The sequence below is a fragment of the Hakea prostrata genome, chromosome 2 (assembly GCF_041222555.1).
Source record: "Hakea prostrata isolate BN-2017 chromosome 2, UWA_Hpros_2, whole genome shotgun sequence".
Classification (NCBI taxonomy): Eukaryota; Viridiplantae; Streptophyta; class Magnoliopsida; order Proteales; family Proteaceae; genus Hakea; species Hakea prostrata.
The window spans coordinates 70831337-70846877 of NC_142601.1; the positions used below are offsets into that span (position 1 = coordinate 70831337).

The 15541-nt window shown below is 40.5% G+C and overlaps 1 protein-coding gene across 1 annotated transcript; it reads left to right on the top strand.

The window, feature by feature from the left end:
• Nucleotides 1–1408: 1408 nt before the first annotated feature.
• On the top strand, nt 1409–15057 carry LOC149026234 (protein GAMETE CELL DEFECTIVE 1, mitochondrial-like). The gene is made up of 2 exons (XM_089143276.1): nt 1409–1895; nt 14668–15057. Exons 1-2 carry the CDS (start codon nt 1540–1542, stop codon nt 14714–14716), a joined length of 405 nt encoding a protein of 134 aa, XP_088999402.1. The 5' UTR covers nt 1409–1539; the 3' UTR covers nt 14717–15057.
• The last annotated feature ends 484 nt before the right edge of the window (nt 15058–15541 follow it).

The following is a 15541-nucleotide window of genomic DNA, read 5'->3' on the forward strand; positions in this document are numbered from 1 at the left end:
TAACTTAGAAGCCATATGAAAATTTGCTCCAGAATCAATAACCCATGGGGAAGGGGAATTACCTGCAGTATTTGCTAAAGGAGTGGGATTACCCGATTCGATCAATGCCAATAATTGATGATACTGCGCTGAAGTAAAGGAGGGGGCAGAATTTGTTCCTGGGTTGATGGCGGTAAATGATTGAGCAGAGAGTCCAGGTGATGTTGATTTAATGTGTGTATTGTTGCTCTTGGGAGGATAACCGTGTTTCTTAAAACAATGGGAATTTGAATGGCCATCCATGCCACAAAAATCACAGTGATACATAGGTTTCTTACCAATTTTAGAATATGTACGAGGAGCAATGGCTGCAAGGGCAGATTGATGCAATGATGGATTCGGTAACTCATGGAGAGAGTGATGATGTTCCTCTTGCAATAGAAGAGAATAAGCACGATTGATATTAAGCAAGGGTTCCATCAAAAGGAGTTGACTCCGAACAGAAGAATAAGAATCATTAAGGCCCATTAAAAATTCAAGTAAGTGATCTTGTCGTTGAAGATTAGTGTGTTTTGACAAAAGACCACAAGTGCAAGGCAGGAACGAGTTGTATGAGTCGACTTCATCCCAGAAACCCTTGAGAATAGTATAATAAGATGCCAAAGAAGAGGTTCCTTGACGATGATTAGAAATGCTACGTCGGATCTCAAAAATTCGAGTAGCATTTTTTTGAGAAAAACGATCACGAAGATCATCCCAAACCTAGTGGGCAATAGAGATGTAGAGAATGCTATTAGCAATATCATGAGAAAGAGCATTTAGCAACCAAGAAATGACCATGCTGTTGCATCGTGTCCATGCGTGAAGCTCCAAAGAATCAGTGGCATGTTTAGGCAAGGAGCCATCGATAAATGCAAGTTTATGTTTGGCTTCAAGAGCCATCCGCATCGCACGATTCCAAGTGGGATAATTATCGCCTCGTAAAAGCTGCGTGACGAGTATAGCACCAGGATTATCCGAATGATGTAGAAAATATGGAGAAGAACCATCAAAGTTGATGGAAACAACATTATTGGAAGTAACAGCAGCTGTAGCAAGAGCATTGAGAGATGGATCTGTCATTGTAAAGGCAGCGGAAAGAAAACAACAACGTGGATCGTTTACTGCTCTTGAAAAAAAAATAGCTTCACTTGAAAAGGTTTGGATTGTCCTAAAATGATACCATGTTAAGATGATTTTGTGTAGAAGTGATTTTGTATTACCTCTTCATGTGTATATATAATACAATCAAGTAAAAAATAAAATAAATGTAGCATGCTATACATAAGGGAAGGAAATTATTTGCAACCATCGTATTATCCAAGATCTCCAACGGTCATATTCTCCAAAGATCTCCAATGGTCATATTATCTCCAACGGTCATATTTTCCAAAGATCTTCAGCGGTCATGGTTAATATGTGTCGTCATGGTCTACTGGTCTCACCAAAGAGCACTTTGACGGTGCGGCAATCGGCCAGCAAGTTTCTCCTGGGAAAGGGGATGTCGTGCCGTCGCCTTCGATGTCTTCGGAAGACGTTGACGAGGTGGCAGAGTTGGAGAAAGAGAACCGGAGGAACAGAGAGTTTGTTGATGGATGGGATGAGAGGATGGATGAAATGTATGTTTTCTTGAAGCAGGTGAGAGAGCCCGGTTCTAGGGGTACGTATTTGAAGGATTCTGAGAAGGCTGAGATGTATCGATTGCACAAGGAGAATCCCGAAGTCTATACCATTGAGAAATTGGCCAAGGATTACCGTATAATGCGGCAGAGGGTTCACGCGATTCTTTGGTTGAAGGAGCTTGACGAGGAAGAGGAGAAGAAGCTTGGTCACCCACTGGACGATTCTGTTGAGCTTTTGCTTGACACCTGCCCCGAGTAAGTGATATGAGTTCTCCGGCTCACTTGTTTTGCTGTTTTCTTGACGAACATTTGTATTTGCGTGAAATTTGATTACTTGGATTTGGTTTATGCTTCTTGTGATTGATTCAGCATTTAAAATTTTTGGAAGCTATGGATGACTGGACTTCTTATATCTTTCTTTAATTAAAATTATGGCATGTTATTGTTAAGAGCTTGGAAATGGTTGTCATGTAGATAAAATCTAGTAATCTGTAGGTGGACATGGTGTCTTTGAAGTATTTTCGGTAGTTCGGGACCTTAATGCTGAAAATGCTGATTAGTGTTCTACTTCATTGAAAACAGACGCTGTAATCAAAGATATGAATCTTGCTCTAGTATATGAGTGGTTTAGAATGAACTGGATTATCTGTGAGCTTTCTAGTATTTTCTATCATGTAACTGATTACTGAATCGGCTACACAGAACTGAGAAACCCCCTCTCCCATATCGTTGATCATGGAAAAGGTCATAGTTATGCTTGAGGTGAAAGGTGCCTTGCATCACTAGAAGATTGGGATTATTGGTTAGTGTTAATAGTCTTGGTGCACTTGGCAGCCACTTAGGCCATATGGCCAACAACTGGATTATTGGCAAGATTATGGCATACAGATGCACAAGTGATTTAATATCCTGCCACTGGATCTGGTGGGTTTCTAAATACTTAAGCCTTAGAAATTAAGTAGCTTTTTGGAAAACTGAGTCACATTGAAGGGTTATAGAAATCATATCCAAGACCAAAGAAGTGAAGAACCAGATCATTGGGATGGATCAACACTCCATTAAAGGGTATATTTTTTGAGGAAAACAACTTCTCATAATTAGGTCCAGACCTGATGGTCTGATGTGGAATTAGTAAGGGGGCGTTTGGTTCCGCAATTCTGTTGAATCAGGTTCAGAATAATGTTTCTAGGGAATCACGAGTCTGTGGAATTAGGTTCTGTAGAGTCATATTCCTAAAAAAAATGGTGTTTGGTTACCCTGATTCTGGCAAGTGAATCTGTCAGAATCAGCATTTGGTTACCCTGATTATGAAAGCGAATCTGTCAGAATTAGCGTTTGGTTACGCGGATTCTGAAAGTGAATCTGTCTGAAATCCTGTTTGGTTACCCTGATTCTGAAAGTGAATTTGCTTTGTTATTTTATTTGATTAACCAAAGAGCATAACAATAATTTACAAAATTCAATACATCAACCATGAAATTATTGAGATACATTTTTGGTCAAGATTAAATATCAATAATTAAACATTAAATTGTTAGAACCCAGTTATATGTTCCAACTTCCAACTCAATGCAGTTGTTAACGAATTCATCCTATAAGCTTTTTGAACCCATGGTTTTTAATAAGTTTTGGTGAAAGTGATGTCACTAGTAAGGTATTTGATCCTCTGGCATTAAAACGGTTTTTTTCTTGGGTTTTAATTCACAAACTTAAGCAACTAATTCAATCCAATGCATCAATCTTATTTACTTATAATAACCTAATCCATCAACTTAAGCAAGTTATTAAGTAAATAACCTAATCCATCAACTTAAGCAAGTTATTCCTTCCAAGTTGCACTAACAATTTTTTTGATTGTGTGTGTGAGCGTTGCTAAAAGGAAAAAAATATTGTATTTTAACTGACTGTAATATTTTCTCCCCCTTTATCATGAACAAAAAGGAAAAGAAAGCATGGCATGCTCCCCCAACATGTGAAGCTCCCCTTGAATATCATGCTCCCCCTAAGCATGAGCTTCTCTTTCAATAAGAGCCAGATGACAGTAGAGTAGGGAAACATAAGTTTGCATTTCATATCAACCAAGTCATTTACATCAATAATATCAAAAGTTATGTGTAAAGACAAAGCTCAAAAATAGTCATCATAACAATGGAAAGAAATACATGAAACATTGACTTGTCCAACTGAAAATATCATAAAATGAAACATTAACTTGTCCAACAGAAAAGTTCATAAAAAAAAAACTAAGGCTAGTCTTCATCTTCACCGCCTTCTTCTTCATCTCCACCACCACCTTCCTTGCATGCAATAGCACAATGGAGGCTGTTGTTCCATTCCAATCACAGCCTTATGAAAGTAAACCTGAAACAGATGACCCACCAACAAGAACATATTAATAGACTAAACCAAGATTTGCTCACCTATATCTGAAAATTAGGCTTTAAGTTAATAAATCTGTAGAATCATTAATCTTCATCGATTAAGGAACGGAGCCAGAAAGCAGAAGGATGAATATAAGTCTTTGGTTTACTTCAGAAATAAATGATAGCGAAACTGAAAAGATGAACTGTAGTAAGCAACATAAAGGAAAATTAGTAGCATTTATCAAGAGGAATAACTGTAGTAAGCTACATCCAGTTCATCGGGTTCTACTGAACCATGATTGCCAATCTTACTGGATCGTGTTCATAAACAAGCAACAGCCATGGACCACACCTATTCCAGCTACTCAGAGCACAAGATCTTTTTCATCTGAAAAACTGTTAAACAACAAAGACATTAGCAAGAAATTACCATGAAGTAAAGTGCCTTCTATTATCATTTGCTTCTGATCCTCTCACATACAAAGACTCTCCAGTAGGTAGGTATAAAGACTGAACTTGAGAGAGTGAGAGAGAGAGAGAGAGAACCAGGGACCATACCTGAGGCCATATACCCCAAGTCAAAGACAATAAATTGGGATTCTTCTCTTCTTTAAAATGATAAAAGTAAAGCTATTTTACATTGTTAGACTTTTGTATCATAGATTATACTGTTTATATGAATCACAGGTCCACTTGAAGAAGAAGCTGATGAAACTGACTGTAGTTCCTGTTATTTATAAAATCAAACAACCTTGTTTCTCCTATCCTCAACTGCAGTTCATTGATTTAATAAATGTAACAAGCTTCACGTGCAAATAGTAGGTCCTACCTACAATAACCCATCCGTATCTTCTTAGGTTATCATGTAAAAGCTAATTCAGTAAAATATTAAATGATAGTAGTGATCAAATACTCCACCTCTCACCTGCATTAACCATGGCCAATTTAGGTTTTCAGGTCCCTGTTTATTATCAGAATTTAGAAACAAAGTGTGCATGAAAGCCAAAAACATAAAAATGGTAGAGTTGTTGTCTGTTCTCAACCTGAAGACAGTCAGATTGGGAAGTAATTAAAAATCAAGAACTGAAAACTCTACAGTAACTCAGAACAATTTCAGTTCTCAAACTCAACTGTTGGAATTTATTAATTTGATTAATAAATTAAATGCCCAAGGGCAATATTGGAAACTCACTATTAGGGCGGTTACAAAATAGGTTATATATTTTAGTAACCACCGCATTAGTGAGTAAGTAACGGAGTAATTCATTCGCACGAGCGAATCTCTGAGAAACGGCGGCTCCATCTCTCTCTCCCTCTCTCTAAGAATCGCAGGCTTAGATTTTCTTCTTTGCTAGTATTCGATCTTCATTCCATTAATCCACGGCATTTGGGTTGTGGATATTATTCCCTTTCCCTGTGATTGAGGAATCTCGCCGCTAAACCTTTGGTGGTGGAACGAGGACGTGGATCTAGACTTCCGCTGCGAATACTTCAAGTAAGGGAAAGCAAATTCAGGTAAGGAATTTTTTCCCCATCAATTAATTGAATTGAATTACTTTTGGAGTATTACCAACATTGGTATCAGAGCCATTGGTTCCCACGTTTATTGTTCCTCCCCATTGTTTAATTTTATTGTATGGATCCAATGGGAGGATCAAGGGTTTAATACGAAACCCATAGGAGAATTGATAGGGTTTTTGGAAACCTTTAATTTTGATTCGGATCCGAGTGGGAGGATCCCTGTGAATTTTCCTAATGAAGATTTGCATGAATTGATAATTCATAATGATAATTTTTGTTAATAATTATTGTTGGATTTTTTCATGTGTTTTTGGATGAATTTTTGTAAGAAAAAAAAACGTGATTTTCCGTTTTTTTGAAAAAAATTTCGTTCAGAGAAAAAAAAAATCGTTAAATGGGGAATTGACGTCTGTGTACCAGACGGATGCTGAGAAGGTGAGCCATCTCAGAATCCGTTTGGTCACAGAAGCTAGACGGATGCTGAGATGGTGCGCCATCTCAGAATCCGTTTGGTCACGTAAGCTGAGACGGACTCTCGGACGGTGCGCCGTCTCGTAATCCGTCTCTGGTCACTGCATCGCCGAAGGATCTGTCCGTGCAGGCTGATGGATTCCAGATGGAGAGCCGTCTTAGAATCTGTATCAGACGGATTGTCAGACGGTGATCCGTCTCAGAATCCGTCTGAATTTTTTGTCCAATTTTGAATGTGTTTCTATTTATTGGACATCTATGGCTCACAATCTATGTGATGTTTGAGCATTAAGGGCCTAATGGGGCCTAGTGGGAGCTAATGAGGTAGAAGTGTTCTGTGTGAACCACCTCATAGCTTTAACATGATTGCATGTTTTATTTTGATAAAACTATTTTTTTATTTATGGGTCTATCAATCATGTTTCTTGCACAGAATGAAGTTAGTGTATAAGTCTATGTGGGTTTGCATGAGAATTTGATTGAATGTTTTTTAGCATCTCTTTTGGTTTAAATGCTTATCCCATAGGTTGACTATGCTAGTGTGATTTTTGTTGCATGAGTTGTGTTTTATGCTAGATTTATTGAACTCATTCTTGTATGTAATATCTCTAGAAAAATGGCTGCTACCAAGAGCATTGTTGCTTGACCTCACTAAAGGAGATAAGCTGAATGAGAGGAATTATGACCTCCTGCACCGAAAGGTGCAATATCTCCTGGAAGAGCAGGATATGCTAGAGACCATAAACCAGACCATGAACCCACCCGAGGAAGGTACCACCGCACAAAGATCGCAGTGGACCTTGATATATACAATGCTTGGAAGAGGAAAGACCGGGTAGCCGGGATTACAATCCCGAGCTCCATGAGGGATGACCCGATGCTTCGTTATGAGAAGCATAGGACTGCAAAGTCTTTGTGGGAGGCTGTGAAGTTCCAGTATGGAGGGACTTCCACCACAAGAGGCTGCCAGCTCGGACTCACTTTTGACGGTTATAAGATGCGCCAGGGTCACACCATGAGGCAGCATATAACCATCATGTCAAACATGATTAGTGAGTTGAGCGCATGTGGGCGCCGAAGACCGATGAGGAGCAAGTCTCCGCAGTCATCGAGTCATTGCCAAAGACTTGGGAGCATATGAAGATCTTCTTGACTCATGCTGATGAGGTCAAGACTTTCGATCAAGCTGCCAAGCACCTTGAGCTTGAGGAGGATCGGATGTTGGCCGATGTCCCTCACACTGAAGTAGTTGCTGCTGAAGCAAGCACTAGTAAGGGTGCAGGCTTCAAGCGCAAGAAGGAGAGAGCTCAACCTCAGCGGTCCAAGCAAAGTAACCAGGGTGGGAACAAAAACAAGAGTGGGCCCAAGCGTTCAAGGGGGACTAGTGCTGGCAAGAAGAAATCAGCTTTGATTTGCTTCAAGTGCCGAAAGCCTGGTCATTTTGCTCGTGATTGCACTGAGCAAGAGGTATGTACTGTGTGTTATACCTCATCTTGTTATGTAACAAGTTCTACTATGCTTGCTGAACTAAATCCTTTGTGGATTGTTGATTCAGGTGCGACAGAACACATAACAAGGGAACGCTCGAGCTTCGTGGAATACCGTCGTATTCCAAGAGGAAGCAAAAGGATAACGATGGGGAACAGCTCAAGCGTGGAGGTTCATGGCATAGGCACATGCAAATTAGTTTTGCGAGGTGGCCGATGTCTGTTACTCCATGATGTGCTGTATGCTCCGGACATTCGGCGAAATCTTGTTTCGTTATTTATCTTTTAAGACATGGTTTTAGAATTGTATTTGAAAACAATTCTTTGGTTTTGTATCTCGGGTGATACAGTTTATGGTTATGGTTTTCTTGATAATGGTTTCATTGTATTGGATACAATTGATTATTCATTTAATTCTAGTAATGCTTTTGTTTGCCAAAATACTTGTGTGTATTGATTCTAATTTGTGGCATGCTAGACTAGGACATATTGGCTTAGATAGGATGAACAGGTTGGCAAGAGAAGGTCTCTTAGGCCAAGGTTCACTATCCGATTTGCCAACCCGTGAGTCATGTCTAGCAGAAAAGCAACTAGAAAACCATTTAAAAAGGCTTTGAGAGCCTCTCTTCCTTTAGAACTTATCCATTCAGATGTGTGTGGACCCATGAATGTGCATACTAGAAAAGGACAGTCATATTTCATCACATTCATAGATGACTATACAAGGTATGGTCACATTTATCTAATTTCTCATAAGTCAGAAGCTCTGGAATGTTTTAAGAAATTCATGAGCTTGGTTGAGAATCAGTTAGATAAAAGGATTAAAACTCTTAGAACGGATAGAGGTAGAGAGTATCTCTCCGATATGTTCAAAGGGTTATGTGATGAAAAGGGGATATCTAGACAACTCACTATTCCAGGGACTCCACAAAAAAATGGGGTTGCTTGAGAGGAGGAATAGAACCTTGCTAGACATGGTGAGATCCATGATGGCGCAGGCAAATCTACCCATCTCTTATTGGGGAGATGCTTTGCCGATCGCGGCCTATATCCTCAACAGAGTTCCAACCAAATCGGTTCCTTCCACACCATATGAGTTGTGGACCGGAAGGAAGCCAGATTTGAGTTACTTGCGCGCATGGGGATGTGCAGCATATGTTCACTCTACTTCTCACCAATATGGAAAGCTTGGACCCAGAGGAAGAAAGTGTATCTTTGTGAGATATTCTGAACCCTCAAAGGGCCATGTCTTCATTGGACTAGATGAGAGTGAGAGGAGAACGGAACTTGAGTCTAGGGATGCAACATTCTTGGAGAATGATTTTCCATCTCTTTCAGGGAGTTAACAAAGAATCATCGGAATTCTTTGAGATACAAGATAGTGGTCTTGTCACTCCAGGGAATCGGATTACGGATAATGAACCTGGGGTTCATCCGGAGAGATCCTAGTGGGAGTGGGAGTGCAGATGTGATAGCTACCTTAGACGGTGAGCAATCTGACATGCACTTGCGCCGTAGTAGGCGCGGGCTAGTTCCTCGTCGACGTTTCGACATAGAGGATGAAGCCTACATGGTAACTCCTGAAGAGATCGACTGTGAGATGATTTCAGTCGATGAGCATGAACCAAAGAGCGTGCAGGAAGCTCTTGCGGGGTCAAGCTCAAAGGAATGGTTAAAAGCAATAAAGGAAGAGTTGGAGTCGATGAAAGTTAATCATGTCCGGGACTTGGTTGACTTGCCGCCGGGCCGAAAGGCGATTGGGAACAAGTGGGTTCTCAAGATCAAAAGAAAGGCGGATGGATCTATTGAGAGATTCAAGGCTCGTTTAGTGGCTAAGGGCTACACCCAACGAGAGGGCGTTGATTATGAGGAAACTTTTTCCCCTGTGGTTAGGTTTGCCTCAATTCGCCTCATACTAGCCATTGTTGCTCAGTTGGACTTGGAGCTTTATCAGATGGATGTAAAAACTGCTTTTCTCAATGGAGAACTTGAGGAAGAGATCTATATGGATCAACCTCAAGGCTTTGAAGCACATGGACTTGAGCGCAAAGTGTGCAAGCTTAAGAAGTCCATATATGGCTTAAAGCAAGCATCTAGACAGTGGAATGTGCGCTTCCACCAAGCTATGATGGAAAATGGTTTTTCCATGCTTGAGGAAGACCACTGTGTTTACACCAAGAGATCTGATAATAATTATGTCATTCTGACACTATACGTAGATGACATACTTATGGCTAGCAATAGCAAGGAGCTATTGGAAACCATTAAGAAATGGTTGTCCTCCGTATTTGATATGAAGGACATGGGTGAAGCAAGCTATGTGCTTGGTGTCAAGATTGTCGAAAATAGGCAAAAGAGATTACTTGGGTTTATCTCAAGAGACCTATATTGACAATGTCTTGACAAGATACCGATGCACAACCGCAAACCAATTGATACTCCAAAGGAGAAGGGTTTGCATTTGAGCCTTGATATGGGTCCTAAGACTCCAGAGGAGAAAACCAAGATGGAAAGAGTTCCATATTCCAATGCAGTGGGTAGCCTAATGTACGCTATGATGTGTACTAGGCCGGATATTTGTTATGCAGTGGGTTTGGTTAGTCGATACCAATCAAACCCGGGCATAGAGCAACCTGGAAAGCGATCAAGAGGATATTGAGATATCTCGGAGGAACGAGTAACTACATGTTGTGTTACCAAGGATCGAATTTGCGGTTAGTTGGCTATAGCGATGCCGACTGGGCTGGAGACATCGATGAGCGCAAATCAACCTCTGGATATGCTTTCTTGCTGAATGGCGGGGCCATTTCGTGGTGTAGCAAGAAGCAGGCTTGTATATCCCTCTCGACCATGGAAGCAGAGTATGTGGCATACTCAGCTGCGGTTCAAGAGGCTGTTTGGTTGAGGAGATTCCTTCGACATACTGGGATTATGATGACATCCAAAGAGGTTGCCCTTGTCTACTGTGATAGTACGGCAGCTCTTAGCTATGTCAAGGACCCCAAGTATCATGGGAAGACCAAACATATACAGTTGAGATATCACTTTGTTAGAGACATTACATCAAGAAAGAAAGTTGTACTTAAGCACATATCTACTAGTTTGATGGTAGCTGACCCTCTTACCAAACCTATAGCCAAGGATGTTTTTTATTTCTCATATAAAATCCTTGGGCTTGCGTAGATTGTGACTTATTTTTGTACTGAGACTTTCTTATTAATGAGTAATATGAGTTCATTCCAGCATTTATTCTTATTCACTTTCTGTGTGATTGTGTTTCTTCTAGCATAAAACAAGATATGTCAATAGGCAAGAGAATGGCTCACTCACACGAGCATTCGCCTCTGGCGCCTTGGAGGCGAGCAGAGATGAGACGGATTGTGAATGACTTTGTGTAGGTCAATTCATAATCATGATGTCGCCTTGATTTGGAACCAAGATGAGTTTCTCTATTGTGAAGAGAATCGACATGAATGTTCCCACTATTCATGTTGCCTATAAGAGCCAAGTGCGAGTACTTTATGTGGCGCTAGGGTGGCGACAATAAAGAAACTCGAGTTAGGCGCAAGAGGTTGCGACTAGACTAAGACCTGTATGGTGTTGAGATGGACATACGTTCTATTGTATATAGAATGCTCCACCATAGCACATATATCATACTATGTGTGCTTAGCGATCATTGGAAATAAGAGGATGGATCCTGCTCCTCTCATTGTGTGAGTCCTGGACCTTATGGTCCATTAGTGTTCTTAGTGACTTTCGACGACATCATGAAACGAAGGGTTGATGTGGCTACTTTGGGGTGTTACCTATGGTCATGATTGATTCGACCTAAAGGGGCACTACCGGGAAAGGAGTCAATCCTAAGTGTAGTGATGGTCTGGGCGAAAAGGAAAGGTTTGATTCAATCGCACCCTAAAAGTGTTTGCTGGCGCCAACCGTATGTGTTACAAGAGTGAACATTTTAAGGACAAGAAGGTGATCTCTCGGAGGGATCGAGATACCTTTAGTCCGGTGAGTTTGAATAAACCTAGGACACTGTGTTATACTAATGCTTATTTGATTTGTTTCTATGAGTGATGTGCCATTCCGGCCTTCTCGGGAAGGTTTCTAGTTTGGGGCTCACGCGTGTGCATATCACCGGTCGCACAACCCATTTTGCCGGTATGATTGTGGATATTAGTGTCCGGGACACAGGTGGTCTATGTATCTCGGGATACATAGTGAAGAGATCAATATATATGTATATCTGGGATATGCATGTGTGTCTGGGACACAAGAGGTCTATGTATCTGGGATACATAGCAGAGAGATTGAATGTGTATATCTGGGATATACAAGTGTGTCTGGGACACATTGAAAGATTAACACTTGCCCTTGTGCAAGTGGGAGCTGTTGGAATTTATTAATTTGATTAATAAATTAAATGCCCAAGGGCAATATTGGAAACTCACTATTAGGGCGGTTACAAAATAGGTTATATATTTTAGTAACCACCGCATTAGTGAGTAAGTAACGGAGTAATTCATTCGCACGAGCGAATCTCTGAGAAACGGCGGCTCCATCTCTCTCTCCCTCTCTCTAAGAATCGCAGGCTTAGATTTTCTTCTTTGCTAGTATTCGATCTTCATTCCATTAATCCACGGCATTTAGGTTGTGGATATTATTCCCTTTCCCTGTGATTGAGGAATCTCGCCGGTAAACCTTTGGTGGTGGAACGAGGACGTGGATCTAGACTTCCGCTGCGAATACTTCAAGTAAGGGAAAGCAAATTCAGGTAAGGAATTTTTTCCCCATCAATTAATTGAATTGAATTACTTTTGGAGTATTACCAACATCAACAAAGAAGGAAATTTCCATGAAGAGTGCAAATCTTGAATCTTTATGTCCCCTCTTCCAGAATAGGCAACCAAAATAAGATCCAGTACCAACAGTAGAAAACAATGTCTCTCTCGTCTCATGACTTTTTTTCCTTGACCCGATGTCCACTTTAATCAGTCCAAAAGGTCTATTCAGTAACTAGGTTGGACAACGTTGTGCATCACCACTAAGCCTAGAAACTAAAGTAAGGGCAACACAGATTTATATACCCCCCTCTCTCTTTATGGTAATTGTAGGTGTATGGTCCTTTCACCTGATACACACACACAGGGAAACACTTCACATGGCACAAAGGGGGAAGAAGCATCACAATCCCGCATAGCACTTCCTAAGAGCAAACACTCAACCTCCTTGATCTGCTACCATGTGAGCTGCTGCTTAGCATAGAAGTGCATGCTATTAAATGTATACATCAACAAAAGAAGAAAAGGATAACTTCATACATTCATGGCAAGCATAAACATCAAATAATGAATGACACAATTAAAAATGGATTGTGCCATATACCATTTCACATAACTAATTTTAAACATAAAATTCTTGAATATCATAACAACAACTAGATGAAACCCTCGTGGGCTACAATTCAAGTTACAGATCAAATATAGCTATTGGGTATTCTTAAGGTTTGTTGTGGGACACAAGCTGTATAAGGGAAAGTTTATTTTTTGGACTCTCTTTTCTGTATGGGTATCTATAAGTTCCTTCTTTCTTGGACTCTCTTTTCTGTATGGGTATGTGATTTCTATGGTTAACCATCTCCAAATGTACCCCACGATGATTCCGATCCAAAGCAAATACTTCCTAACTACACCAAACATGGCTAAGAGGTCATTAAGAAATCAAACATGAAGTGCTTCCTTAGAATTGGGATTGAGAGACTCCACCAAACCTCATTACAGTGCAATACAATTTATTAGTTAGGCTCCTAATTTCAAAAATCGGATTGGAATCGGATGATCGAAGCTTGAGTTTCGGATTGAAACTCACACTGCTTTTTAGGCGGTCACTAGTGGCGGTCGCCCAACCTAAGCGACCGGCTGGTTTCCAGTGAGCATGCAACTTTTGGATTTTATCCGATTTGATTCATTCGACTTACATATTATTATAACCATGTTTATAGGTGTCCTCTGTTTCAAGTAAAAGTTTTATAATTGTTTCTGGTTTGCAATCTAGAAGATTTCTACTTATTTACAGGTAATGACATACAATCTTATCTTTATGAAATGACTTGAACATGTTAGTCCAGTGTCTGTCATTAATGTTCATTAATTATATACACTTCTGTAACTATGTTTAGCATGTTAATATTGTTATATACTTGTTGTTTTAATTATTCTTTTATTACTTTGTCATTTATGATATTGTTCTATTGATTATGGTATGATTGAGATTGTGTGGTGTGGTTGTGATGGAAAGGGTATTCCTTTGGGATATCTTAGCTGGAGATATCAGGCGGCTATGGTATGGGACATATGCTCACTGATGCCTCTAGCTCCTTCATGACTACTGGATGGCATACTTAGGTAGAGTCTAGAATCTCATGGTTAGGTACCCCACATACTACTACCCTTTCAGTGGGGGAATTGAAACTGGATGACCCGTGATGATAGTGATGTGACTCTGATTCATCCTACAATGGTAACCACTCTGTGCAGAGATTAGTGGTCCACTGTTGCTCATATAAATGGTAGGGTTGCATATGTTAGGGTTGAATTCATGGACATCGAAGGAGCGGACTGGGTGTCGTGAGGAGTCATGAGAGCTTTCCGCCCCAACAATATGTGGATGACCATAGGGTTAGAGAGTGGAGTCCCATAGCGGTAGCCAATCCGTGAGGGTTCTCACTCCTAGGTTGCGAAGGATACTGAACTGAATTGGTTGGTGCCATAGGGGATGTATCTGGACTTCATGCAGTATGTTACCATTATGACTTGCATTGGATTAGAAACCCCGACATGCGCCAGTACCCATTACCAATGGTCGTGGTGAGAGAGTGTTGACTTAACCCAGCCATGGTTTGAGAGCCAGGTGTGGACTTACCCCTTTACCCAGGATCTCTACAGAGGTAAACAGTCCTTGCCGGATCAGAGTAACTAGACCTACCTAGAGGAGGGCTGGTGTATATCTTATAGCATGTCAACCGTTAAAGACTTGCATAGTTAGATCTTAGCGGTATTCATACTTTTGCATTTCATACATATCATGTTTGCATTTCTAATGCTTTGACACACAGATGAGAATTATTGTTGCTCTTACTGAGTTCGTCAGAACTCATTCCTTTACTTTGCTATGTTATAATAGTCTGTACAGATGGAAGATGTATGCCGGAAGATGGATTGGTTTCCCATGAAGGAACCTTCGCGTATGAAGAAGATGTGGCACCGGCAATGGGAAATGGAGATAGCCTGTGCGGGAGCTCTTGTGGGTGCATGGAGTGCACTTACAACACCCATTGATGGACGTAGGAGACAAGTGGCCAGACAACTTGCCGACCATATGGAGAAGAATTGGAGGACTCCTCTTCTTGACATACATGATAAATACTATCTAGCTTTAGAGAAAGAAACTGGAAAGAAGATTATTTAATTCATTTTAATTGCTTCTGCTGAACTCACTATTCTTTTCATTATTTATTCTTTCCTTGAATACTTTATTGGAGTATTTGGTCTCCCATGATTCTTTTATATAATTATTGAATTTATTATTGCTCATGATTATCTATACTTGCATTTATTATTATTGATGGGTAAGACCGTAGATCCTGTGACGGATAACTCCCACGTGTTGTCAGCCGGGTAACTGAGACCGGCAGGTGGGGTGTGAAATTACCCTCCAACACTAGAGAAGCCAAAGAGGAAAAGAACCCTCAACGATAAGAACTAATCCCAACAACAGAAAGGAGAGAGGGAGAGAGAATGAGAGACGTAGAGACGAGATGAATCCATATCAAAGTTTGAACCCAAGTCAAAGAGAATGGCAACGATACCCCTTAAGGCTTCCCCTAACACTAAGGAGCCAACGAGACTGGAACCCTCAACAAACAAAGATGAACCCTGAAACGGCCTCCAACACACCTCTTTTTTTTATGATTTTTTTTTATAGAGGCCAGGATAACAGGAGAAGATGAGGAGATGAGGAGAAGAGAGAAGAGGAGAAGCGGAGAGGGAGTTTGGAT